The following is a 27,627-nucleotide window of genomic DNA, read 5'->3' on the forward strand; positions in this document are numbered from 1 at the left end:
TTATACTGTATGTCAGAGTCTGGGAGAGGACTTACTAATCATTTATTTGTTAAATGGATGAAATCCCATTTCTGACTCATTTTGCCTATTTCTGTATGGCATCACAAAGCATAACAACCAACCACAGACCTTAGCTCAACAAGTCCACCAGCTTGGTGCAAGTACCAGTGCAACAGCAGGGACACTTAAAAGTAGAAGAGAAAAGACTGCATTCATATATCACAGTATAGATACCAGGAACTATTCATGAACTGTTCACCAGCAGTGTTCTTCAAGGCTCACAAAATGTGTGTAGCATGCTGGAGGGTGTACAAACATTTGCAGAAGACAACTGTGGTGGCAAAAGTGATCTGTGTTGTGGAATAAAAAAGAGGCTTCTTACACATCATAGACCTCCTCTTCCATGGCATGACTGACCTCTCTACTAAGATGATCAAAGGTGTTGCGTCTCAGGATCTCCCAGCCACGGTGAGAACTAGTTCTGGATGTGCTCCGTGACAATGACAGAGCAGACAGTTCCTTCTTGTACATGATATTCCTATTGATTTCCAGCTTTTCTGAACCTTTGTCATAGTTGTCCCTATCCTGAGCCTTAAATGCTTCTGTGTACCACATCATCTTGTGTTTGTTGGGATCAACTCTGTCTTCAACTCTGTAAGAGGATAAAATATATAAACTGAATGAAGCAGAAACATGCCAGTTTATCAACAAAACCAGTCACAAGAAGCAATCCCCTCCCAAAAATATACTTTCTGACCCAAAAATTCCAGAAAATCTACATAGAAACAGGAAACTGATTATAGGCATAGTACTAGCAGTTGCTGGCACACAATTATCTCCTAGAGCACCATCCCCATCACTGACTTTAGTACCCTTATCTGTCTGTGGTTTCCTGTCCTTTAACTGATTTCCCAGCCATTATTTGTCCTTACCATTTTGCCAGCTGTAAGCTATTGGCAGACCTACCCCACCTGACTCTAGCTCCAGATCCTTTGTACATACACATATATTCATCCATTTCCTTTGTTCTTGTCTTTTTTCCTCTGATACTCCAGGATGTCTCTGGATGTCACTTCTCTTATTCCGAACTTTTATTTAGCTGCTTCTCTACATCCCATCTGCATATTGGACTGAAGGTGCAGCATATTGGTACCACTTTATGTCTACTTGTTCTGCCCAGCAAACCCGAAAATCCACAATGTTCATTTCAGAGAATCACAGAATCACAGAATGTTAGGGATTGGAAGGGACCTTGAAAGATCATCTAGCCTGATCCCCCTGCCAGAGCAGGAACACCAGGATGAGGCTACACAGGAAGGCATCCAGGCGTGTTTTCAATCTCTCCAGAGAAGGAGACTCCACAACCTCCCTGGACAGCATGTTCCATTGTTCTGTCACCTTCACTGTGAAGAAGTTTCTTCTGATATTTAAGTGGAACCTCCTGTGCTCCAGTTTGTACTCATTGCTCCTTGTCCTATCATTGGTTGTCACCGAGAAAAGCCTGGCTCCATCCTTGTGACACTCACCCTTTACATATTTACAAACATTAATGAGGTCACACCCCAGTCTCCTCTTCTCTAAGCTCAAGAGCCCCAGCTCCCTCAGCCTTTCCTCACATGGGAGATGCTCCACTCCCTTAATCATCTTCGTGGATCTGCACTGGACTCTCTCAAGCCATTCCCTGTCCTTCCTGAACTGAGGGGCCCAGAACTGGACAAAATATTCCAGATGCAGTCTCACCAGGGCAGAGTAGAGGGGGAGGAAAACCTCTCTCAGCCTACTAACCACACCCCTTGTAATACACCCCAGGATGCCATTTGCCTTCCTGGCCACAAGGGCACAGTGCTGGTTCATGGTCATCCTGCTGTCCACCAGGAACCCCAGGTCCCTTTCCCCTACACTGCTCTTTAACAGGTCATTCCCCAACTTATACTGGAAGGTAGGGTTGTTCCTACCCAGGTGCAAGACTCTATCTACACTTGTGATTGTTATATTTCATTAAATTTTTCCCCACCCAACTCTCCAGCTTGTCCAGGTCTCCCTGGATGGCAGCACAGCCTTCTGGTGTGTCAGCCACTCCTCCCAGCTTGGTGTCATCAGCAAACTTACCAATAGTGCACTCTATTCCCCCATCCAAGTTGTTGATGAATATATTGAATAGTACTGGTCCCAGTACCGACCCTTGAGGCACTCCACTAGATACAGGCCTCCAACTAGACTCTGCCACATTGACCACGACTCTCTGGCTTCTTTCCTTCAGCCAGTTCACAGTCCACCTCACTACCCGATCATCCAGTCAATACTTCCTCAGTTTACCAGTGTGGATGCTGTGGGAGACTGTATCAAATGCTTTACTGAAATCAAGGTAGACCACATCCACTGCTTTGCCATCATCTATCCACCTGGTTATGTCCTCATAAAAGTCTGAGGTTAAACATGACTTCCCCTTGGTGAATCCATGTTGACTGCCTCTAATGACCCTCTTATCTTTGATATGCCTTGAGATGGCGCCAAGGATAAGTTGTTCCATCATCTTTCCAGGGATGGAAGTGAGGCTGACTGGTCTATAGTTACTCGGGTCCTCCTTCTTGCCCTTTTTAAAGACTGAAGTGACATCTGCTTTCCTCCAGTCCTTAGGCACCTCTCCCATTTCCCAAGACTTAGCAAAGATGATGGAGAATGGCCATCACTTCAGCCAGTTCCCTCAGCACCTGCGGGTGCATCCCATCTGGACCCATGGATTTATGGATGTCCAGCTTGCTTAATTGGTCCCTAACCCAGTCCTCATCAACCAAGGCAGACTCCTCCATTGTCCTGCCTTCCTCTGGGGCCTCAGGGGTATGGGGCTCCTCAGGACAGCCTCTAGCAGAGTAGACAGAGACAAAGAAGGCATTCAGTAACTCTGCCTTCTCTGTATCTTCTGTCACCAGGACACCCACCCCACTCATCAGTGGGCCTACATTGCCTCTAGTGTTAATTTCATCTGCCACGAAGAAGCTCTTTCTGTTGTCCTTGACCCCTCTACCAAGGTTTAATTCTAAGGAGGCCTTAGCTTTCCTAGTTGCCTCCCTATCACCTCTGACAACTGCCTTATATTCTTCCCAAGAGGCCAGCCCCTCCTTCCATGATCTGTAAACTCTCCTCTTCCACTTGAGCTTGCCCAGCAGTTCTCTGTTTAACCAAGCAGGTCTCCTGGCTCCCTTCCTTGACTTCCTGTGTGTCGGGATGCTCTGATCTTGAGCTCGGAAGAAGCAGTCCCTGAATGCTAACCAACTACCTTGGGCCCTTTTACCTTCAAGCAGCCTTGCCCATGGGATTTCCCCTAGCAATTGCTTGAAAAAGCAAAGTTTGCCCTACTGAGGTCCGGGTTGTGATTCCACTTGGTATTCTGTTCCTGCCACATGAGAACCTGAACTCCACCATCTCTTGATCACTGCAACCAAGGCAGCCCTCAACCTCTGCTGCTTCAACCAGACCCTCGTTAGCGAGGATGACATCCAGCAGCGCTCCTCTTCTAGTTGGCTCATGCACCATTTGCATCAGGAAGTTATCGCCAATGCACTGGAGGAACCTCCTGGACTGTGGCTGGTTGGCTGAGTAGTTCTTCCAGCAAACATCAGGGTAGTTAAAATTCCCTGCAACACCCAGGGCCTGTAATTGGGAGGCTGCTTTCAGCTGCCTATAGAAGGCCTCGTCAACTTCCTTGCCCTGATCTGGTGGCCTGTAATAGACACCCACAACAGTATCTCCCCTGCCAGCTTGCCCCTTAATTCTCACCCACAGACTCTCAATTTGCTCCTCATCCACCCCTGGACAGTACTCAATACATTGTAGTTGCTGTCTCACATAAAGAGCAACTCCACCACCTCACCTTGCCAAACTGTCTTTCCTGAGAAGGATATAGCCATCCATGACCACATTACAGTCACGTGAGCTGTCCCACCATATCTCTGTAATTGCCACCCATTCTCTGCTAAAACTTGCAGAACGTCATATTTCATACAGTCACCACACACCAATTAAAGATAATGCAGTTAGAAAAGATACATGTTCAAATAAAGCTTTTTCTTTTTTCTTTTCTTTTCCTTTCTCCTTTCCTTTCTCCTTTCCTTTCTCCTTTCCTTTCTCCTTTCCTTTCCTTTCCTTTCCTCACCCTGGTATAAATATTGATTAAATCAGAAATAATGAGGAATCTAGTGTTATCTAGACAACAGATAATTTGCTATTTCAGTGCCTAAACTGAAATCATGGACCTAAGACTTGGCCACCTGTTGCAGTTTTTGCAAAGTATAGTATATTTACTAGGTTCACACCAGAAAGAAATCTTGTCTTTAATTATTCCTGTCCTGTTTTTGAAGAATCTGTAGTGCAGTTCATTGCTGCTGAATGCCTAATTGATTTATTCTGTCTGTGCCATTTCACACATCTAATAGATAGGGACAGCCAAACAAGCACAGCAGTGAAGCTTTGTGATAGTCATTGTAAGAAGTTCAAAAGAAAAAATCAAGCCTCATAACCCACGCAACTTCTGGGGTCTGCCTCCTGTGACTACTGCATAAGAAAACATCAGCTGATTTCTCAAGGAACTGCACAACAGAGCTTTCTGAGAGCTTTCTGTGCTTGTCTATCAGTCACGGAAAGAAAACCGATTGGGGTCTGTATTATGGAAAGGAAGGACTCCAAACACTCCTCGCCAGGCCACTGGAAAGGCACTTTATTAACATCCATACATTGGATTTTTCTTCTGGGATCCTTACATGCACACACTGGAAGAGAACTCACCTGAGATACCATCGGTCCCCTAGCCCATAATCCCGCCCACAGATTCCAAAGCGAGGCCAGAGACACCGTGGCAGTTTCCGCTCCAGCATGACAGTAGTAGCAACAACCTTTAGAATTTAAAAAAAAAAAAAAAATAGAAATAACTCAGATGAATTAGAAAGAAATCAGACTATCTTTCAAAACTATCAGTTTCATGAGTACTGACTCATTACTGTACCTCATTATAGCTCATGTGCTAAAGAAAAATCAGAAAGTCAATAAAGTTTATTATAGGAAAATTCACTGGTTTTGTCCTAACTGTGCTGTGTTTTGAGGAAGCAATGGTCCTCTTAAAACACTGTTAAATTTCTTTCCTTTTATACCTGATGGCAATGAGTAGGGTAATTAATTTGCAGGCTAGACAACAGTACTGTATCTTCATTAGCTATCATCAGAACTTACAAATGTGGCCAGAAAACTACATTTAACCATTTGAATTATTGCTTTCTCACAGAAAAATACTAGGAAAATGATTTCCTGTTGAGCAGCTATATAACTGATCTGGTTGAATTTTTTTGCCTTTTGAGCAAGAAAGTCAGGCCAACTTCTTTTAATGGATCTAAAGATGTTACTGACCTACTTGTAATCATTACCTTGCATTCTATCTCACCTCAGTCAATTACTAAAATTATAATTTAACTTTCAGTTACACAGAAATGTTATTTTTAGAAAAAGATGCACCTTTAATTCTATTTAACAAGAGATTCCATGAGTAAGGAACAAATAGCTAGGGAGACACAGGATGGACAAGAAAGGCTGGATGGGCTTCCAGCTGCTATTTGAAATAAGGTAGGAGTACCAGCATAGTAAAGATATACTGGAAGACAATTTCACATGGGAAGTTATGCAGAAAAGTATTCTTGCACTGAGACACTTCAGACTTATAGAAAGGATGAAAGAAATTGGTGGCTGATGTACAGAAACTGTAAAACAGAGTTAAAAGGACATGGTTGCTGTTTTAACCCTTGAGAAAACTGAATGCCAGGGAAAGGTTTTAAAGTACCTCCTTTAGAGAACAGATGGCAGAGTAATCGCACTATCTAGCACATTTTCCCTGGACAATATTTCCCCTTCTTTATTCAAAATGAATCCCCTACCTAGATTAGATTACCTGGGCTCTCCAGAGCTCATCCCGCTCATGGGCCACTCTCCAGTGGGTGTCACCCATCATGGCAATTAACAGGTTGAGCATAAGAAGGGTGGCAATGATGGCGAAGGCAAAGTATACCACACTGTACATAAAAGGCAGGTCCACATCATAGTTGGCAGGGCCATCAATGATAGTGAGGAACAGCTCAAAGGTGGTGAACAAGGACATGGGATAGTTGTAGAACTGCCCAAGGTTTTTTGGATTCTCTGTCTGGAAGATGATGTAAAAAGCTGGAGGAGAGGAACAGGAATAAAAAATAGAGAATTTAACAATGGGAATCACATTCCAAGGGCAACAACAGGGAATAAGAGACACTGACAACACAAAGTGGTCTGGGAAGAAGCTGCATGTGTTTCTATGCTAGTGAAGTACCCAACAAAACAAAGACAAATCTCTGACTAGAATCACTGGTCTCCATCATAAAATGTCTCAGTATTTCTTTGACTATTTATTTGTGATCTTCTTCTTCCAGGATATAATAGATCTATTTGTGTTAATCTCATTTTCTGAATACAAATATCATAAATGCAATGTGTTTTTAAACCCTGACTTACATATAAATAAATATTTGGATTATCCTAATTTCTATTGCCCTGGAAAGAGCAAGAATTGAAAATCAGACTCATGAGAACAGAAATCAGTACTGGGAAAATGACTGTACTCAAAGAAATAGAAGCTATACATCACATCCACCTTTGCCAGATAACTCAAAGGGCAACCCGAGAATAAATCAAAACCCACACACTAAATTCATGCTAAAAAAGTTGTCAGGGGTAACATAACGCTGTTTTCCTTTTGTAGACTCACCTGATGCAAAGCCTAGTATCACCACAGCCATGAGCCAGCAAAAGCGCATAAGATCTCCAAATATCATCTGTAGAGCAAAGACAGAGCCATCATAAGGCCTGCACCAAGTCACAGTGCAATCCTATGTAAATAATTTTCCAGATTATAAGACCATGAGTGTCCAGTGTAAAGGAAACTTCTGCAGTAAAGAGAGAATGTAAAGGTCCCAAGCCCTCCACACAGACAAGAATTTGTCAATTTGCCATTTATACTAGTCCTGATGGAGAAAAAATATTCTTTCAGTTCTCTCTGTCTACAAAGAGATGTCGGAATGTGCATAACAAGCCCATATTTGTTTGTGTCTTATACCTTCTGGATCATGATGGTAAAGGGTCCGAGCATCTGGAAGCCTCGTGCGAAGTACATGACATTGCACCATCCTAGCACCAGGGCAAAGGACATGGGGACCACCTCACCAGTTATGCTGGTGAGACGCATCACCATGGTTACTAGAATCATGCAAGCATATGTGATGCTGCAAAGGAAGAAGAAACAGTGAAAAATATTTGGTAAAGAAACCTCACCCTCTTTTTTCTTTTCAAAAATTCCAAGATGGGCACATTTAGCCACCAGCCCCATAGGCAGAGTTCTCAGCACTATCAACTCTACCTGTCCACTTGCCTAGCTTCCTACACACCAGTTGAGCCAGTAAGAGAAGTAAATCAAGAGAAGGAATACTCTAAAATAATGGAGAAAGTGATTAATCTCACAGAAGACAACAGTGGGGAAAATAAGAGACAATATATTTATTAGACTTAAAAAGTGGTGTACTTACACAATTATGTGAAAAGGCCCTCCTAGGATGGTTTGTCCAAAGTATTTTGCTGCTCCAACTCTAAGGATATCTGGGATCTAAGAGAGACATCCTATTGACCTTAAGACTTGGATGGATTCCACTATACTATTAAATATCATGCTAAGTGCCAATATTCACATGATCTTGGGGCCGGCTGCATCTGCTTTGTTTGCTGGGTCATAGTTTGATTTCTATATTACTTTAAAAACTGAATGTTGAGCCAGGTTGGCCCCTCTCAAAATGTGACAGAGATTGCTGGAAAATCTAAGAATGCTTGGGCAGGTTGAGAGACTTTGGTATGAGGTAGAGAGATGTTGCAGCACAGAGCTGTGAGCTTGAAGTTCATGTGGATAAGTAGAAACCAGACAAACAGCTGAGCCTCAGAAGTGAAGACTAAAGAGATCTTCTTGGGAATCAAATGAGTTTGTTATAATTCGGACTCGCTCTGTTAGTTGTAGTATGGCCCCAGAGTCCTGACCAAACACAAGAAGAAGGATATATCCTTCCAAAACGTATATGGGCAGAGAGAAAGCTGTTTACAAGCCCCATTTTACTTCAGTTCACCCTGGCATCATCATTTGAGTTTTCTCATATAAATGTTTCAGTCATCTATTTCATACTATAATAAAATCAAGTGGGGGGATGCATTTGTTATAATTTAAAGAACTTTTGTTTTGTTTCATTTTGTTTTGGTTTCAGTTTTGGTTTTTGTTGTTGTTTTTTGTTTTCTTTTCTTTTCTTTGGAGAGTTCATGGTAAGAACAGCTAAACAAGTCCACCTCAGAATTCTGGTTGAATAAGGATCCTGTTATAGGCCAATACCATCACTGATCTCCAATTAAATATAAACTTCTCTGTGTATGCACAGAAATTGCTTTAGCCAGCACCCTTAAACACATGAGTATTTAGGGGTGCTGGGTGGAGAATCTGTAAGAATCTCATGCAACGGCTGGGATTCAGCTGGACCCACAGATGGTGCTAATGAGAACCGTGGCTTTACCTGACAGATAGTATTTAACAGCATGGCCAGCCCTTCTAATTGTGTCTTCCACACGTGGAGTCTTACTAGTAGGTTGTCACACTCTCTGTTTCATCCAATAGATGCTGTTGACAGAGTCTATTGATATGGTGTATACCAAAGCACTTAGACTAAGCAAATAGCCCCTACCAAGTTGTGAGCAGATATCATGTTTGTCTAGTAGGTAAAATCTGTCTTGATTAAACTTGAGACTATATAGCTCACTGTTTCTTTTACCTCAAGAATCAAAATAACTATAGCTCCAACAACTGTGATCAGCTCCCCCACCAGCCTCAGCTCATCCTCATATGTCACATATGATTCCTGGAAAGAAAAAAAAAAAGGTGAAAGAAAATTTAAAAAGAAGATGGGGGAAAGTAAGGCCCAGTGTTAGTGTAATAAACATGACTAAGCCTGACAAGGTCAGAGGAACCAGCCTAGTCCCAGCTATGGAGAATGCTCCTCATTGACAAAGGTCAGCTGGCAGACAGAGAAAAGGACAGCTGCAATAGCTGGCAACTCCTACAGACACAGTACCTGCAGCATTTTCTGGACATAAATTGTATTGTCTCTGCTGCTTGTTTTGTTGCCTGTTCGGGGTTTCAGTGGTCGGTAGACACAGCACATAGTGAAGCAGACCATGTAGAGTATATAGAATAAAGTCAGGAAACAGAAATATGGACGACCATACATATTCCACTTCAGGCTCACCAGCTCCTTCACAGGTGTTAGGTCCAAGATCTGGCGTGCCTAAGAATGACAGAAAGAATTAATTGACATAGGGGCATTTGTTTATAAGCATCATTCACAGTTTCCTGGGAGAATGTTAACAAAATATTCCCACCTACTGCATTCAGCATTTTGCAAAATGCAGTGCTCAAGTGAGTTTGGATTTGCTCAGTTTGCCACTAAAGAGCTTTGAAAAAAAAACGTAAAAAACCATATCCTGCAGAGAACATCTTTTGAGTACCAGTGGGAAGTGCAAGAGAAGTATGATAGATAGTGGAGTAAGTTTGTTGTCTGAGTAGGCCTGAACTGATATTAACACTTGAGACAAACCTACAATCTAGGTCCATGAATACAAATATATGAGGATATGCTACAGAAAATAAGAAGTATTATTGTGGCCTCCAAGATCTGCAGTAGCTGAAGAGCTAAATTTCTACCTTGGAATCAAACGGATCACCTTGATGTATTTTCAAAACAAAATGTTACTTTTTTATTCAGTTATAACCCATAATCTGTTAAAGTGAAAGCAGAACAAAGGTATTTTGTTTATTGGCACCTGCAAGCCCAGAAAATCAGCATGGAATCTTTTTGTGGTTTTCTGTCATCTCACTATTACTGTTAAGGGTCCATCCGCAATTTGGAAGAAATCAGTATAGCTGAACTGAAAATACAATTGCAATGTTTTCCTACAGTTCAAGAGTGAGCCTGTAATCCTTCATCTGTCTTCCCTATCTGGAAGTGTAATTTCTATTGATGTAAGTAGAATATGTAAATACTTAAAGTGTAGAAACAGGACTACAGCTGATATGTTTATGAAGGATCAAAGTTTGCTTTCCAGGTTAAGGGGCTCGGTCTACTCCAGAGATAGTCTAAAGAAATTGGATTCATCATATGTAGGGTTCATATGATCAATAAGCTACTTTTCCAAGAAACATTTTTGAGGTTGCCAGCTAAGTGCCAAAATGTCAACAAGGCCTTTTCTGTAAAAGCGAAACAAAGGCACAAATATAATTAACTGGAAATTACGCTCAGCTCTAATGGCACCTTGAGGGTAAAAGTGCAAGGAATATGTATGTGGGCATCACTCTCAAATGGCCTAAGAAGTGTCCTAAAAGATCAAACGAAAATGAGAGAGAGCCTTAGGTGTTCTGTTTTGTGTAGAAGTCAGTATTCTAGAATTCTTTGCATAGGAGAGTAAAATTATTTTTCAAAAGGATGGTAGAAGTTTAGAAACTTACTATAACCTTCCTGTAGATTAGTTCCCTTCTATTTTTGCCACTTTTAATCCACTTAAGGGTCAGGGAATGTATCTTAGTACCTATTTGTTTATGCATCTCTCTTAATACAAGAAGAACCTGCTTCTGACTAGGGCCTGATACTGGACTGGGAGGATATGAGAGAATGGGGTGACAGATTGCATTCTTCTAGAGCAGACATCAAGTATTTTTGACCAAACACATATCAAATACAAATGAAAAAAAAAAATTATCTATGCATGCAAAAATCATTTATTGCATATTTAAGAGCATTCTGGAAAACAAAGACATCATAATATCTCGTGGTATTTGGGGACATCTTATCCTCTGAAGTTAGGAATCTTGGATCTGCATGCACCATATGTTTTGGGAGGAGATGGGCACCATATTCTTTTTTCTTTTAGGACTATGGTTTAGTCTTCTGGATGACTTCTTAGTTTGTTCTGGTTTTTTGACACAGACTTCTTTCCATTGAACTCCTGTATGTATTGCCACACAGAGAAATTTAGAGGATTTTAAATTAAAGCAAGTGAGAGTTTCATAAGCTTCCTCCACATTGTGCAAAGTTCTCCGGGAGCTGAAACTTTTATTAGACAAGTTTGGCTACAATTTTGATAGTTGAAAATAATACAGGATGGATAGAATTGCACAAATTAAAGTGTTTTCTGATTAATTTCCTGCCCTATTAGGGTTATTTAAGATGATTACAACTGATAGGGTAGTGTACCTTGAGAATCTTAAACACATCTGTCTAAGCTTGCCATTATACTTTCCTGTTATTATCTTAGTGATCCTTTTACAAGGGTTTGAGCCTGCAGCAGAGATAATTCAACTACTTTGTTTGGAGTCATGACCTGGACAAGCAACATCATTAAATGAAGGGAAAAATAATAATAAGCGGTTTTAAAATGCATTGCAGATTAGGATTTCTGAACATAGTTGTGTCTCACAAGGACATTGTGACAGTCAGTCAGTATCACCGTTATAGAAAGCTACTTGCTAGAGCTACTCAAGAGCTGCTTTTCACTGATATCTTTGAGCCTGGTGAAAGAGAGAGAACCCTTTACTGAATCACACAATGTCATTTCCTATGGAGTGCTCATACTAAGTTCTTTCAATCATCTGCAAGTTTCACACCTCAGAAGATGTAGCCAGACCATTAAAAAGCTACTAGATTTCATGTGTTCCCTGCAGCACATGGTACAAAGTCCTTGCTCTTTGGATAACATAAAACAGCTTGAACCTTCAAACTCATAATTCATCTCCTTTTATAATCACCACGATCTGCACACAGTACCTCTCTCTTCTTGGCTGAAACAATGAGCTCAAGGAAGGACTGATCTTCAGCCCAGGAGTCAATCTCTGTGAGATCATAAAGCACAGAGGTCAAGGGGCCAAAAGACCAGAGAATGTGCTTCCGCTTCTGCATAAGGTATTGAAACATCTGAGAAGAAAAGAATGGGGTGGAGGATATCAGAAGTTTCCAGTATACAGTGTATTTGCAATAAAAACAAATAAAGTTGCTAAAAAGCATTAATTACAATGTCTTTTCCTTTAACTTGGCAGTTGTTGTGTTTCCCATATCTCTCAGGAACAATTATAGCAGGCTAAGAAGTGAGAGGACTTTTTCTGACTCCCACTTGATAGCTAGCTCATGCTTGAGGTAAAGGATGAGTGACTCTTATTCTAAATTTTAATCAAACTGCTGAAGATATTTGACACTGTTTCACATCATGACAATAGATTTCATATGGAATTATGTGTTGATTAGAAAAAATTATTTTATACTCTTCTACAAATTATCAAGAGAGAGGTGTGGCAAGGGAAATGATCCTGTCCTTTGTGCATCTACAGAGGAAACACTAACCATCTTTTTCTTTTTGTTAAGGGGAAGGATGAGAGTTTACATTAAATAAGGAGTTCTTGACTATGAATAAATGTTGATGCCTGAATAGGTTTCCTATGTGTCACACTTAGGGTAATGAAATCTAAACAAAAAAACCCAATAATTTCAGTCAGAATTCTAAAAAATTACTTGGAGTGGATCTTTCTGTTAACACCCATTTAATTCAACTCTTCAAAAGTGGTTCAAAAGATTATTCTTTCAGCACTCATTTCTTTAATTAGGGTCAAGAAATTTCTTATGCAGGTTTTCTGGTCCTATATGAGACTTCCGGAAAAAAACAAAGAAACAAAACCCCACACCAATACCCCTGAAAACCCCAGCTTGTTATGTATATTCTACCCACTGAGAACATGCAGAAACTCAGTCTGGATTATGTTGTTTCAAGTTCTCTATTTCTGAATAACCTCTTTTGTATGTAGGTAACTGTGTCATTTAAACTTACCACGGTATTGCCCTCAACTCCAGCCAGTTTGAATGGAGTAAGCCCCTCATTATTAGGAATTAATTCAAGTGATCCTGGTCCATCTTTGTTTCTGTCATAGGAAAGCATCAGGCTGTACATGTGGCAGGCAAATGTTTTATTAGGTTGGAGGACCAGGATGTGAAGAACAGTGTTACCTAAGAAGGAAGCAGACCAGATAAAGAATAGCCCTGACATGTGCAAAGACTGGCAACTGAATAATGCCATTAACAGTGGCTTTCATTTTCCTCACGTCTCATTCCACAGCTGTTTGTAATGAGAGAAAAATATGTGCATACAGAGATGACAGGATCTTATTTAAAGTATCCAGATCCACTGCATACAACTCACTGGACCCCACAGAACATACCCAGATAATCTTGAGCTCTAATGTCAGCTCCATTTTCAATGAGCAACTGTACAATTTCCTCATTTCCCACACAGGCAGCAAATGATAAAACATGTTCGCCTGCAAAGAAAGAAATGGAGAGAAAGATTAAGACCACGGGAGGCAGGAGAGGCTGAAGCATGCAAGTGAAATCTATCCATGCTATGAAGCCAGAGGTTATGAAAGGAAGAGTTCCTTCAGTTGACCTGTAAATTTCCTGACCTATTCCTCATCTTACTCAGAAAGGAAAAGAAGACCTGCCTCACACAACACTAAAAGGAAGAAGTATTATTTTCAGATTATCTTCATAAGAAGGTTGACACGTAAGTTGCAGTATATGCTGCTAGGAAGAAATAAGTTATAATTCTTGTGCATTTTTTATTTTTTGTATACATGGAAATATATAAAACGTGTATAATTTATATATTTATATTTATGTAGTATGCACACACTCAGATGGAGTCTTACAGCCTGCTAAAAGGTGTGTGACTGATGACACTTGGAGACAGGAGCCTCTGTTTATCTGGTTTAGATGGGAAACAAAGAAAGCTTCCCTCATCACTCCGCTGATTCCCTTCCATAGCAAGCAAGGGGAGAAGATAAGGCCGTACCGAAATAGAGAAGACTCTGGGATCTGTGCCTGAAGAAGTTCCCAGTGGCTCGTGCTGTGCAGGCATTGGCCCCTCTCTTGAGTAAAGCCTTCACCAAAGTGACATTCTGGTTCACTGCTGCAATGTGGAGAGCTGTCTGCCCTGTAGGACACAGAAATAAACCCTTGCCTTCCAAGAAAGCAGTTTCAGGTTGATCAGTAGCCTCTTGTTTCACATTTCACTCACGGTAAAACTATGTTTTTTGAAACTGCATCCATAGTGGTTGCATGATTTAGCTTTATCCGTGTTGTGTGCAGAAGGTTGGACTACAGATTGTCCACGGGTCCCATGCTATTTGAATATTTTAGGAATTAATCAATAGTGACTTTACAACACGACCAAAAAACCCCAACAGGATGCACTTTCCAGGTTTTTTCAGGGGCGGGGACAGGGTGGGGTAGGGAGAAGGGGAGAACTAGATGTGCCACACTCTTCCAGGAAGCACACTGAAAGCTCATGTCTGGCAGAAAGGACTATGCTTTCCTTCAAGGTACGTGAAGGCCAGGTCAAGACAGAGCTCCCAAAGAAGACTTGGCCTAGTCCATAAAACTAGGTATTAGAATTTTTTAAACTCCACTTTTATTATTTTAGTGGTTTCAAGACCCTGTTTTGCATTTTTGTGTAGTCAATCAGAACCATTCTTTAAAAACTTGGCTCAGAGTCTAGATTCAAAAGCAGTGGCCACATTTGCTTTCAGTCCCTATTCTTTGCCAACCAAAGAACCATTTATTCTCCTTTCAGAGGAGATCAGGTAGTTGTCCCATTTGTTACACGTCTATGACAAACAGCAAGCTGTATATATCCTTGCAATCCCAGTACAGCCAACAGGCCCACCTGGTGTTAAGGGTTTATCAATTACGCGTTTGCAAATGTGTGTACTTGGGTTTAATATAAAACCACTTTCCACAAATGGTCAGGAGCCATTTGTATGTTGGTTTTGCTATATAGCATTCGAGCAATATATTGAACCAGGAGCAGTATAAGCCACTTCCCTAAATGTGTGGGTAGTACTTCCTCTCTCCCCCTACAGATCCTGCCCAACCTAATTCCCTGAGATGTTACCTTCATAGAGCTCTGACGTCATCCTCTCATTGACAAGCTCAGGAGCTGCTTCCATCAGTGTCACTGCAGCCTCCACATTATCATACCAGGCAGCTACATGAAGTGCAGTCTCTCCCACTGCACCTGAAAACAGTAAGAGAAGCATATGAGTCATCTAGATATTCACTATATGGATTTATTGGTGTTGAGAGTTATGGGACTGTTAGATCCTCCTTTGAGTACTTCCAGGTGTTGCCACCTCATATGTCATGATAACAGCCACATAACTACATAGTCTCTGTCCTTCACCCCATCAAAATCTGAAAGCTGAACAGAGTTTTCAGGTGCCTGTAAAGTGACAGCAGACTTAGGTGTGAAGTGAATGGACACACAGCCCTCCCACAGCAAACCACCTCCCTCAGGCCCTCTTAGAAAAAAGGCCTGTTTGATCTGTAAACCTCTGATTTTCACCATTCCTTCAGGGTTTGATGAGCTCTCCAAGTTATAAAACACACTTTGTTGCAAAGCTGAGTCTGCTAACAGAGATGTTTCAACAAACTAACAAACATACAAATCGTTGTAGCAGGCTCTTGTCTTCCACAGAAAACAATTTGTTGAGTTACCTCTCTGATAAATATCACATGTTCTGTCAGTGAGAAGTTTCCTAATAGCTGGGAGGTTGTTCTCTTTGGCAGCATGGAGGAGTGGAGTTTCCCAGATCCTGTAGTCAAGAAAAAGTATCTGATAAGAAACACTGTCAAACACATGACGCCTCTCTGCAGAGCTCAAGACTGTATGTATCTTCAACATTTTTACTGAAAGATCAGGAATGCATACTTACCATCGGAGGTATTTTTTTGAATGAAAAAAAAAAAAAAAAGAAAAGCACCTGCAAAAGCGAACAAGTGCAGTACTAAAAACCCAGGATTTACTTAACCATATGGTGGCAGCAGAGGGAAAGATAGGAAAAAAGGAATAACCAATATGTTTCTGGTTTATACAGCCCTCATTTTTGAGCCACAGAAGATAGCAAACGATGGCTGGGTCACTCTGATACCCCTCCTGCCAGTAGACCAGTTACCTCAGGTGCCAGAAAAAGCCAGTAGTTTTTCTACACAGCGCAATAAATTAAAAAAGGATCAATATCTGATTACTCCCATAATGGCTGGAAAATAAAAAGTACAAACAAGAATTTCCCCTGTGTCATAACAATGCTTCCTATGGTACAGTTAAAAGAGTGTGCTCTGAAATGTAGTTCCTCATCACACAAAGTTATGAGGAAAAATTTGAAAGTTTAGCTGTTCTATTTTTTTCTCTGATGCTGAAAAAATGGAGGAATTTGTCGAGAACTGATATGTATGCCTGTCCTGGGAACAAGCATGCCATCAAACAAGTTCTAGACTGAAAGGTTCACTTACAGTTGAAGAATGCCCTTGGGTATTCCATGAGGCTCTGGTTTATTTCAGTAGATCCTTTGGGGCTAATGAAGAATAGACAAGCACAGTCACCAAATTTTGACTTCACAACAAGGTCCTTTGATGTAACAGCAGGCTAAGGGAGGTGATGCTCGCCCTCTGCTCATTTCTGGTAAGGTCATACCCAGAGTCCTTTGTCTGCTTCTAGGTTCCCCAGTACAAAAGACATAGGGAGCTACTGGAGAGAGTTCAGTGAAGGACTCAAAAGATGATTATGGATCTGGAGCACCTCTCATATGACAAAAGGCTGAGAGAGCTGGAACTCTTTGGCCTCCGGAAGAGAAGGCTTGGGTGGGGTTCTTATCAATGTGTATAACTACATGACGAGAGGGTGCAAAGAGTTACCTGCAATGCCTGCTTGCTCAGCATCCAACCAAGCTTGCCAATGTTCAAAATAATGAGTTGGCCACCCAAAAATCACAAAGAAAAAATAGAAGAAAATCTACTAATTTGGGGTAAATATTTCTATTATCCTTAAATATATTCAGAGTTGTCTTTTAATTCATAAAATGTGTCTTGCAGTAGAGTTTTTTTATTTTTCTTTTTATACAAATAAAGAATTCTAAGTAGTCCAAGATTTAAGGGGAAGAAAGACACTCAAAACCAAAGAAACAGCCTACATTTCATAAATTTTCAGCATGAAATAGAAATAGATTCCTCTTTCCAAATAGAATAAATTCAGTTTTAAGTCTCTGTTCAGATGCAAATTTTGTGTTTTATCTCATCTCTGCTTTCTTATAATACAGATGTTTAATTTGTTGTTAATTATCTAGCATGGCTCAGGTGAAGCTGTAATGTGTGATATGGAATAGGTCTAAGGAACACAGTACAACGATGACAAATTCAAGCTGATATGAACAAGGACAATGTGAGACCTCATTTTCCTGCCAGCCCCAGCCTGTCCTTTTACTGCAATACTGTTCCAGTATTTTACGACCCTTATTGTAAAAAATTTCCTCCTCATGCCTAGCCTGAATCTTCCCTCCTTAAATTTAAAACCACAACCCCTTGTCCTATAATAACAGGCCCTGCTAAAAAGTTTGTCCCCTTCTTTCTTTTGGGCCCCTTTTAAGTACTGAAAGGCCGCAGCAAGGTCTCCCTGGAGCCTTCTCTTCTCCAGGCTGAACAACCCCAACTCTCTCAACCTGTCTTCACAGGAGAGATGTTCCATCCATTTGATCATTTTTGTGACCCTCCTCTGGCCCCTCTCCCATAGGTCCATGTCTTTCCTGTACTGAGGGCTCCAGAGCTGGACACAGGACTCCTGGTGGAGGGGCAGAATCACCACCCCTGACCTACTGGCCATGTTCCTTTTGGTGAAGTCCAAGATACAATTGGCCTTCTGGTCTGCAAATGGGCCTTCTGGGCCGGCACATTGCTGGCTCACGTTCAGTCTTTCATCCACCAGTGTCCTCCAGTCCTTCTCCACAGAGCTGCTCTCAATTCTTTCATCCCCTAGCCTGTATTGATATCTGGGGTCCCCGAACCCAGGTGCTGGACCTTGCACTTGGCCTTGCTGAACCTCATGAGTATCACATGGACCCACTTCTCGAGCTTGTCCAGGTCCCCTGGGATGGCATCCCGTCCCTCAGATCTGTCAACTGCACCATTCAACTTGGTGTCATCTGCGAACTTGCTGACGGTGCACTTGATCCCAATATCTATGTCACTAATGAAGATATTAAACAGTACTGGTCCCAGTACGGACCCCTGAGTGACACCACTTGTTACTGATGTCCATCCAGACATTGTGCCATTGACCACTACTGTCTGGGTGCAACCATCCAGCCAGTTCCTCATCCACCAAACAGTTCACCCATCAAATCCATATATCTCCAATTTAGAGGGAAGGATGTTGTGAGGGACCATGTCAAAGGCTTTACAGAAGTCCAGATAGATGACATCCATAGCTCTTCCTTTGTCCACTGAGGTAGTTACTCCATTGTAGAAGGCCACTAGGTTGGCCATGCAAGACTTGTGCTTTGTGAAGCCATGTTGGCTGTCTTTAATCACCTGCCTGTCCTCCATGTGCCTTAGCATAGCCTCTAGGAGGATACGTTCCATGATACACCCGGGCATAGATGTGATGCTGACAGGTTGGTAGTTCCCGGGGTCCTCCTTTCTACTCTTTTTAAAAATGGGTGCAATGTTTCCCTTTTTCCAGTCACCAGAGACTCTACCTGACTGCCATGACTTCTCAAATATCATGGAGAATGGTTTGGCAGCTACATCAGCCAATTCCCTCAGAACTCTGGGATACATCTCATCAGGTCCCATGGACTTAGGTATATTCAGATTCCTTTAGTGGTCACAAACCAGATCCTCACAGTGGGAGGGACTTTGCTCCCCCAGTCTCTGTCTTGCAGATCATTTTCCACTCTAGAAGCATGGGAAGAGACGTTGCCCATCAAGACTGAGGCAAAAATGTTCTTGAGTACTTTAGCCTTCTCCTTGTTTGTTGTCACCAGTTTACCAGTCTTGCTTATCTGGGGGGACATGGTTTCTCTGACCTTCCTTTTCTGGGTGACATACCTGTAGCAGACTTTCTTGTTCTTTGTGTCCCTTGTCAAGTTCAGTTCCAGCTGTGCCTTGGCCTTCCTGACCCCATATCTGCACAACTGGGCAGTGTCCGTATACTCTTCCCACAATCCCTGTCCCTGCTTCCACTGCCTGTGCATTTCCTTCTTGCCCTTTAGTTTGACCAGCAGGTCTCAGCGCAGCCATGCCAGCCTCTTGCCCTCCTTTCCCAATTTCTAACACCTGGGGATCGCCAGCTCTTGTGCTCTATGAAAAACTTCCTTAAAGATCTGCCAGTTCTGTTCTGCTTCTTTGTCCCGGATGGCAGTTTCCCAGGGGAACCTGTTGACTAGCTCCTTGAAGAGCTGGAAGTTGGCTTTTCTAAAATCCAGACTTTACTCTTCACCTGTCCCACATCCCTCGGTACTGCGAACTCCATGAGTGCGTGATCACTGCAGCTCAGACTGCCTCCAGTCTTGACGTCACCAATTAGCTCTCTTGCATTGTATATGAATATAAATGACCCAATGCACAAAATATTTTCTCAGAACTTGTACTTATTAAGCATATGTTGATTTAAAAATAAAACCAGGGGAAAACAGGCAACATAAATTCTGTCTTACAGAAATATATACTTATTACTTTAAATTATTTTTTATGAACAACAGAATCTTGAAACAAAGCAAGAAAATGATATGTCATTATCTCTGGATTTAATCTGAAATGTGTGAGTATTCCACACCTTTATAGCAGAAAGATAGTGACACTTAAGAGAATTTGGGAGACAAAGCAAAACAAAAAGAAGTGCCACATTAGACAGATAAATAGGAGTAATTTAAGTAAGTGTAAATTAATTAATGGGCATGGTCTACAAGTAATAAAAGTATAATTGAACATTATATTTATCATTCCATAACAGGAGCATTTCCTATCACCAACAGCACCCCATTATCTAAGTCACTGGAAACTAGTAGAAAAACTCTGAAGAACAGAGGAGAAATAAAAGTCTTCAGAATATAAAGAATCATCCTGAACAAACCAGGGAGCCATTCTGAGATATTTTTATGTGTCCTTCAAACTCCTAGCCTTGCTGCTTTGTGAAACATTCTTTATTTAGCCTTCTGATGTGTCGGTTGAAGTAGTTGCTAATTACAAGATGATTTGATGTAAACATTGCATCTAGGATCAGACAAATAGGAACAAAATAAAGAAGCACTCTGAGCAAAAGTTGTAAGATTCAATATCAGTGAAGCAAGCTTGCCATCTCTGCTATTATTTTAGCTGAGAAAGACTATGTTCCTGGAGAATGTAAGTTTTGGTGGCAGGAAGTGGGAAGGAGGTGAGGTTTCAATGATATAAACAGTGCTACAATTAACATGTTGATGCTTTACTGGGTAGACCTTTATCCCTCAAATGACCTCACAAGAGGAGGCAGGATTGTGCAAGAGACAATGTGGGAGGACACAAACAATACCTTTCTCACAAAATTCTCCAAAGCCCTTGTAAACAACCAATTAAATTACAAGCCTGCTAAGAAGGACACACCTAATAACTACTATACCCAGCTTTCAGAAATTTAGGGCAAAATTGTCAAACCTTTCTACTTGTTGTAGGAACCTCCAACCAGACTTAAAGAACCAGATATCTCAAGCCAAATAGCAAGCTGGTGAAGAACCCAGAAATGTTGGTAAATGTTATGGCACACTGCCTCTGACATCTCAAAAGTCCATGACTTACATGTTTATAACATATGCATTTACTCTTATTTAATTTTCTGTCCCCATCTGAGGCTCTCATTGAAAATATACCATTATCATTATCAACTCATTTGTAATGCATTACGGAAATGTGCTGAGCATATATATGTGAAGTATTAGGTGAGCCACATTCACAAATATAAAAAATAAAACAAAGTCACCTGAATCTAGAACCTTCAAAACATTTAATTTTTTAAAGTTCTGTATATCTAACCAATTTTCTTCCTGACACATCAAGCACAGCATAAATTTTACATTTTACAGCTCTAGTTCCTGTGTGTCAAAGCAGCAGCAGCTAAAATCTGTAACCCAGTCTCTTAACAGAGCTGCCTACAGTAGGCACTTGCTTTCCATAACATACAATTATGTCAGTGGATGGAGAAGGTAGCTTTCAGAGAATGATTCAGCAGAGACCTATTTAGATACTCTAAATCATTCTCTTCATCAGCTCTGAAGTCAAGGGACACTAAGCTCCTAATTTAGCCAGCTAAGTTAGGTCTGTAACACCAGGCAGCACTGATGTTGCTTTATAGGGTCAGTTTAGGATAAGCACGGCTACGTAGCTAACCAGTAGTTCTGATGGGCAATGAAAACCACAACAGTATCTGCATGGATGTGCTCCTGGTTTCTTCTTGCTGAGCTAAGGAATGCAGCTGTGTTGAGGCACCTAGTAAGCCTTGATCATGTGTTACTATATCAGCCAGTTGTCTTAACAGATGATTCAATCATATACTCAGGAACTGCGAGTTGTTTTTCAATATAGGTGAGGACAAAATCAGGAACACCCAAAAATGCATTGTGAAACAAAGAGAAGATAGAATGTAGGTCAGATTCTGACTGAGAGAGTCATGTAAAATAGTTTTGAACAAGGTTAAGGATTTCACAAGCACTTTTTGCTGGTAATACAAATTTACAGTTTCTTCAGCAGTTCTTTTGGAGTGTATCCTGCTCATTACACTTATAAGGAGATAAAGAGTGCAAAGACAAGTCTGTAAGTCTTAACCCTGTTATAGAAAGAACAATTTGGACTTACAGCGTTATTCTTTTAAAACAATGAAATATGCTAAATATGTTAACTGTCTGGACAACAACCAATCTGAAGAGTTTTTTTCAAGGCTGAGCTCACCAGAGGTCCAAGGGAGCATTTCTTTCTCCTCTTTTCCTTCCCTTCTCAGAGGTTACTACTTGAGTCATTCATTGTATGGAATTTTCCTGTTGTTTGCCTTAGTTTAAATTTGGAATCTGCTAACTTTATTCTTTATCCCCATAGCTATGTCAGTTATTGAGGGTCTAAAGCAATTATTTTTAACTGAGCTATAAATTCATCAGCAGGATATTATTTAATCTTTCTTTTCTTTCCCTGTTGTGCTGTTCAGGATATCCATTCTCAACACTCCATCATGAAGTTGCCAAAGGAGATTAATCTTCTCCCTTCCTTCTGCATGTTTTTGTAAGTGCATGCAAGACTTCAGGAGAGCAGAGGAACACTCAGAGGAAGCTAACCAGCTAGAAGGAGGATCAGTGCAATCATCTAACAAGATGCTAAAGAATGAGTTCGAAAGTAAAAGCATGAAGTGAAAGGGAGACAGATAACAGGGGCTATGACAATCGACACAGGGACAAGCTCAGCCAGTTTCTTCAGCACTGACAGCAAGACTCAGAAAGTTAACTGGAACCTCTTGTGTATGTATGTCAAAGCCCCTTCAGCTGACAGTAAACAGGCATCTCTGGAAATAAATTAAACAGGTTACTAAATGCTGATGCTACTAGACAAGAAATGGACAGGGAAGTCATATCCCTTCAGATATTTACCTATCTACCACACTAAGCAATAGAAATCTTGCTTAGTCACTTCCAGGAAGGTAATCTCAATGCATTAATCTCCTTTTTTAATTCTGCATCTGAGACCATCCTAAGAATAATCTTATGCAACAACTGGATTAACAGTTCAACAGATGTTAGTTATGATTTATTATCACTGAGTTATTCGTAAAACAAATTTGTTCTCTGAAGTATAACTTCATCCTGCATAAAAACTTCCAACCCTCTTCAATAGGGATTTTTTTTCAGTTTTGTTCAACATTGTGTTTCTCACCCCGTGTCTAATTAGTTCTCTTTAACAACTTTTTCATTTGGGGTGGGGTTTTTTTCAGAGCACAATTTTCATGTTTAATTCTTCACAAGGAAGCCTATAGCCAGCTTTAAGAAGACTAAGCTTAAGCTTTAAGTTTCCTAAATCTATGAGTCTAATGCACACGTTAGACACTGAGGTCAGCTTTGTGTTTGTCTGTGCACTGTTGTGGAAATGGGGAAATGCGAGTTCTGGAGGACCTTTAGGCTTGTGAAATTAAGGAGGCTTGTTTTCCATTGTTAGACTCAAAGCTTCCATTAGGATGAAAGCGTAACAGTGTAAGAAAAGGCCAGAAATTCTGCCAGTGATGCCTTTGACTTTATTTTACATGCAGCAGCAGAGTTTCCAACAGGTTGTTCTCTGCATCTTGACTACTCAGAAGCACCGTTATTGAAACATATTACAAATGAAGCAGTAGAACTGGGAGTTGTCATCTTTAGTTCATGGTCACCTTTGAAAGCAAAGGAACCAGTTAATACTGACAGGCATTGTGAATTTTTAGACAGGACAGTCCTATGCTAATTTGTGCACCGAAAACTCAGTAATTCTGTTTAGACAAATGAACAGCAAAACTATGATTACATCTCTCATCTCCTACAAACCTGAAAAGCTAGAAGCTGTCTAGAAGCTGTCTAGAAGCTGATGGCTCTTGGTGTCCCTGTACAACTCTTAAGCAACTCACTTTATATCAGCTGAGCTACTTTTTATTTGTGCTGTGTATGTTTTCAGGGTAAGCAAAACACTTCACTAATATGTCTGTGAGACTAAAAAAGCAAATTTTCCCAAGCACCTGTAATGCATTATTTCTCATAGCATAGATTAGATTTCTATATATTTTTTACATGTACCACACTAGTTAAATGGTTTATTGTCATTAGAATAATTAAGCCTCAGAGCACCCCATGAAGGCCAGGTGATACCACTAATCCTTAAACAGCAGCTTGAGAGAGAAGAAACACAAAGAAGATAGATTTTGTATCCATCAAAATTATAGAGGCAGGCAACAGCAGAAAGAAAAATATAACATAATTGTCCTGGATCCAAGCTCTAATTTATTAGTTATTTTTTATCAAGAGTGCAATTGTCATGTGGTGGGATTTCTAATATTATATGCTAGGGAGACTTCGTTCACATTTCCTTAGAAAACTGAAAGCCAAACTAAAAAAATAAATCAAGCAATGGCTCTCATAATTTCCAGAACAGCTATTAGACTGTGAAAGACATGTGATTTCTTTTCACCTCTATCAGGCCTGAATTTTCATAAATGTTTATGTCTTTGTTCCCCATAGCTATGAACTATGTTGGATTTTTATATTCATATGCTCCAAGCTATGTAGATCACAGATTTTACTTCTAAAGATAATTCTAGAAAGGATGAATGTGACCACTGCCCCTGAGACTCCACACTGAGCTACGGGCTATATAAAAAGGAGAGTCTTGGACAGAAACCAGCAGAGTAAGGTAAAATAAAATCTTTAATATTAGGGGATTGTATCAAATTTCCTGAATTTGGATATCCATTTGGGAAGTGTTACACAGTGCAAAGAAATGCCTCACTGTGAATAATGCTGAGGTCAACTGCCAATAAGATTCAAGGAACTATTATACATGAATAAAGAGAATGAACAACAGTTCCAGTGAAGGTGAGAACTACTGAAACTGTCAGCTTTCAGGTATTGCCATCACCTGTTGTAGAACAGGAAAAAGCGTTGTTGTTCTCTTGCAGACTTTCTTGTGTGTAGTCAGAGCATACTAGTTAAATAGTAAAGTATTTACCACTGGTTTTCAATAAGATAGCAATAGAATTTAATTGCTGCTTATTACTGTATGTATTCCAGCACCATTAACACTAAGAACTCTAGCTGAAGCCACAACACTGCATCTAGAAATGACAAAGGTAAACAAAACACTGCACTTCCACACAATAAAATGAGAAGGTGAAGTAAATGTCCTCTTGGCTTACAACATTTTTTCCACAAAAGCAAAGGTTTTATAAGAGTAGTTCCCATAGACATGTCACCACAGAAGGTTCTCCTGTTGTGTTTTTCTATCCGTACATAATTAAGAATATGAAAGCAATAAAACTGATTCCAGTACTCTGCAAAATGTTCATTTTATTTCTTATCAAACTCAGAGCATCTGTGGGGACAAGAAAGAGAAGAAAAGAGTAGTATAAAAAGAGGGAGAAATGGTCCTGTCCCTCTTTAGGAAAAGAGTGTCCACATAGTGGCACCATGTAATTTCTGACCAAATAGCAGAAGGCTAATTTATGCTAGATGAAAGCCGTTGGAAACACATAGACCTAAAATGGAAGGGAACAATCGTGTCCCCATGCAACTCTGATTCCACAGACAATGATATCATATGCACTCTATGTGTTGTTATGCAGAATTGTATAAGGAAACACAGAAATGTTAGGTTTGGGGACCACTGGCATTGTACTGTAGTGACCTAAGTGAAGTTTATGAAGAATGGTTTATATGCCCAACACCTTTTCTGTTCTTCTCTATCAGTAGCAACACACAAGATATCCATGGGCCTGTAGCATAAGACTGATGAGGACTGTCAAGCTAAGAGAAGGTTGCATGACAACCTAGTAGCATCCTATGTGAAAGGGATCAACAAAAAGGAAGAGGCCAGACCCTCCTTGGTAACAGCAGGTGGTAAAAACAGGGCCTCTAGCATCAAATGATGATTTTGGAGGTTCAGTTCAGGCTGAATATCAGGAAAAAAAAAAATCACTGGAAGGGTACTGCAAGACTGTAACAGGTACCTAAAGATATGGTGGAATCTCTGCCCTGGTAGGTTTTCAATACTGAGCTAGACAAAGCCAAAGAAATGCGATCTGTTGCTGGCCAGAAATAGTTCAGCATCAAGTGAGAGGTTAGATAGAGACCCTCACATATGTAGATATTTCTTTTTTACACATTCATTTTGATATTACAGAATCTGCTAAGAACTTATTTTTCAGTTGCCTGTGGTGCTTTTTATGAACATACCAAAATGTAAACACTTCATTATTCTATGGATACACTATTGTTCCACTGTTGCTCCCATTTTAAGTGTATTTAAGTGCCACTGCTCTTAAGTAAAATAGAACAGGCTTTTGTTATTTGGTCAAAAGATAGATGATGATATATGTAAGTTCCTTCCCTAAAGACAGCTATGTAGATTTGTCCCTCTTAAAGGTACTATCCTACTTAATTCTATACTTATATGTGTGTATACATACATACATACATAGGTACAGATAGATAGACTTTGCCCCACACAGCCATCTTTTTGTCCCCAGAGATGTCCAGAGTTTTGTGAGGAAAGAAGAAACATTTTTTAGAAAGGACTGGAAGCAATTTATTATTTGAGTACTACAGCATTTGTGCATGCAGAAATGACAACAACAACAGCAACAAAAATGTTTCAGCTGTATTTCCATAAATTCTCCTGTATTCCTGTGTGAGGAAGGAGCAACCCTGCACAGCAGCATCAAACAGTCTAGATTCAGTATTTACATGTGAAGACACGGGCAATCTTGATTATGTAAGGTCTAAGAGGAGCCACTGTACATGTTGACCCCCAGGCAGTGGGGGTGAGAAACAGCACCTCTACCCAGGAAGTCACTGACCACCACAATGTGGAACAACATTAAGCACACTCTATCTGACAGTAAGGGTAACCTTTAGAGAGACAGAAAGCAGAATCCTTGCAAAAAAACCCCACCATTTCAGTTGACTGCAACATATATGTCACACACATGCTTAATAATTTAGAAAACCCAAACCAACTCTCATGCATTTTCTTATAAGCTTTACCAATGAAGCAGGAAAGACAGGAGTGTACGTTATTTATTTGTGATTGAAGTCCTATACTGAGGGTAATTTCAACTGAAACCTAGTAAACCCATTTGTGAAAGCAGATAAGATTGGAACTCCAGAAGCATTCCACCTTGAAAGAAGAAATCTGATAAAGTGCTCCAGGGTTGTTTAAAGTTTATCTACTGGAAGAAAAGCCTAGGGAAAAAGAGAGAAACAGCTACAGGGAAAGGGCAGCAGAAGAAAGGCAAGACAAGAAGGCTGAAATGCACGGTACCTTTTCTGCTGAAGTAAGTAGATTTCATCCAGATGTTTATCCCAGGACTTTTTGCCTTGCAGCTTCTGGCTTAGTCCGTTCCAGATTTGGAAATAGAAGGGCTTACTGTCCCCAAATAAAGGTACCCCCATAGCATGTCCCTTTTTTTTTTTCTCCTGCCTAGATGTCTGAAAGCTAGCAATCTCCACTTTGAAAAAGTCAGGGAAGGATCACTACAGGCCACCACTCCTCCGCCCCCAGTCTGTTACTTACAGAGGACACTGTCTGGCAGCTGCATCAGGTGACCCAAGTACATGTAAAAACACAAAATAAAACACTTATCCCTGGCAGACCACACCTTGAGCCTCATCAGTTACTTAGTTTCCAAAATAGCCCAGCTCAAAGTCATGTCTGATTTAGAAGTAGCTCACTAGCAGCCTTACCCCTCACAAGGACCCTATACGGCACTGAAGAATTCACACAGCATCAATGTACTAGGCTTCTAGTATTTTGTTTCCAAAGTCTACAATTTAAAAGTAATCATCCTCCTTACATATCTCTGAATTCCCGAACAAGTCAGGCAAAACACCTTTTTGGTGAGTGAGCTTGTGAGAACGTGCCC

The 27,627-nt window shown here is 40.6% G+C and overlaps 1 protein-coding gene across 1 annotated transcript; it reads right to left on the minus strand.

Annotated features, from left to right (window-relative positions):
• Positions 1 to 378: 378 nt before the first annotated feature.
• On the minus strand, positions 379 to 27,157 carry LOC309439675 (transient receptor potential cation channel subfamily V member 5-like; the record flags this gene model as incomplete). The annotated part of the gene is made up of 15 exons (XM_082052582.1): positions 379 to 652; positions 4,783 to 4,889; positions 5,933 to 6,201; positions 6,779 to 6,845; positions 7,127 to 7,292; positions 7,593 to 7,669; positions 8,868 to 8,954; positions 9,168 to 9,380; positions 11,913 to 12,059; positions 12,964 to 13,139; positions 13,352 to 13,450; positions 13,981 to 14,121; positions 15,082 to 15,204; positions 15,684 to 15,781; positions 27,027 to 27,157. The coding sequence occupies 15 exons, from the start codon at positions 27,155 to 27,157 to the stop codon at positions 379 to 381; spliced, it is 2,175 nt and encodes a 724-aa protein (XP_081908708.1).
• Positions 27,158 to 27,627: the final 470 nt, after the last annotated feature.

The sequence above is a fragment of the Streptopelia decaocto genome, assembly GCF_964273445.1.
Source record: "Streptopelia decaocto genome assembly, chromosome: 1".
NCBI lineage: Eukaryota > Metazoa > Chordata > Aves > Columbiformes > Columbidae > Streptopelia > Streptopelia decaocto.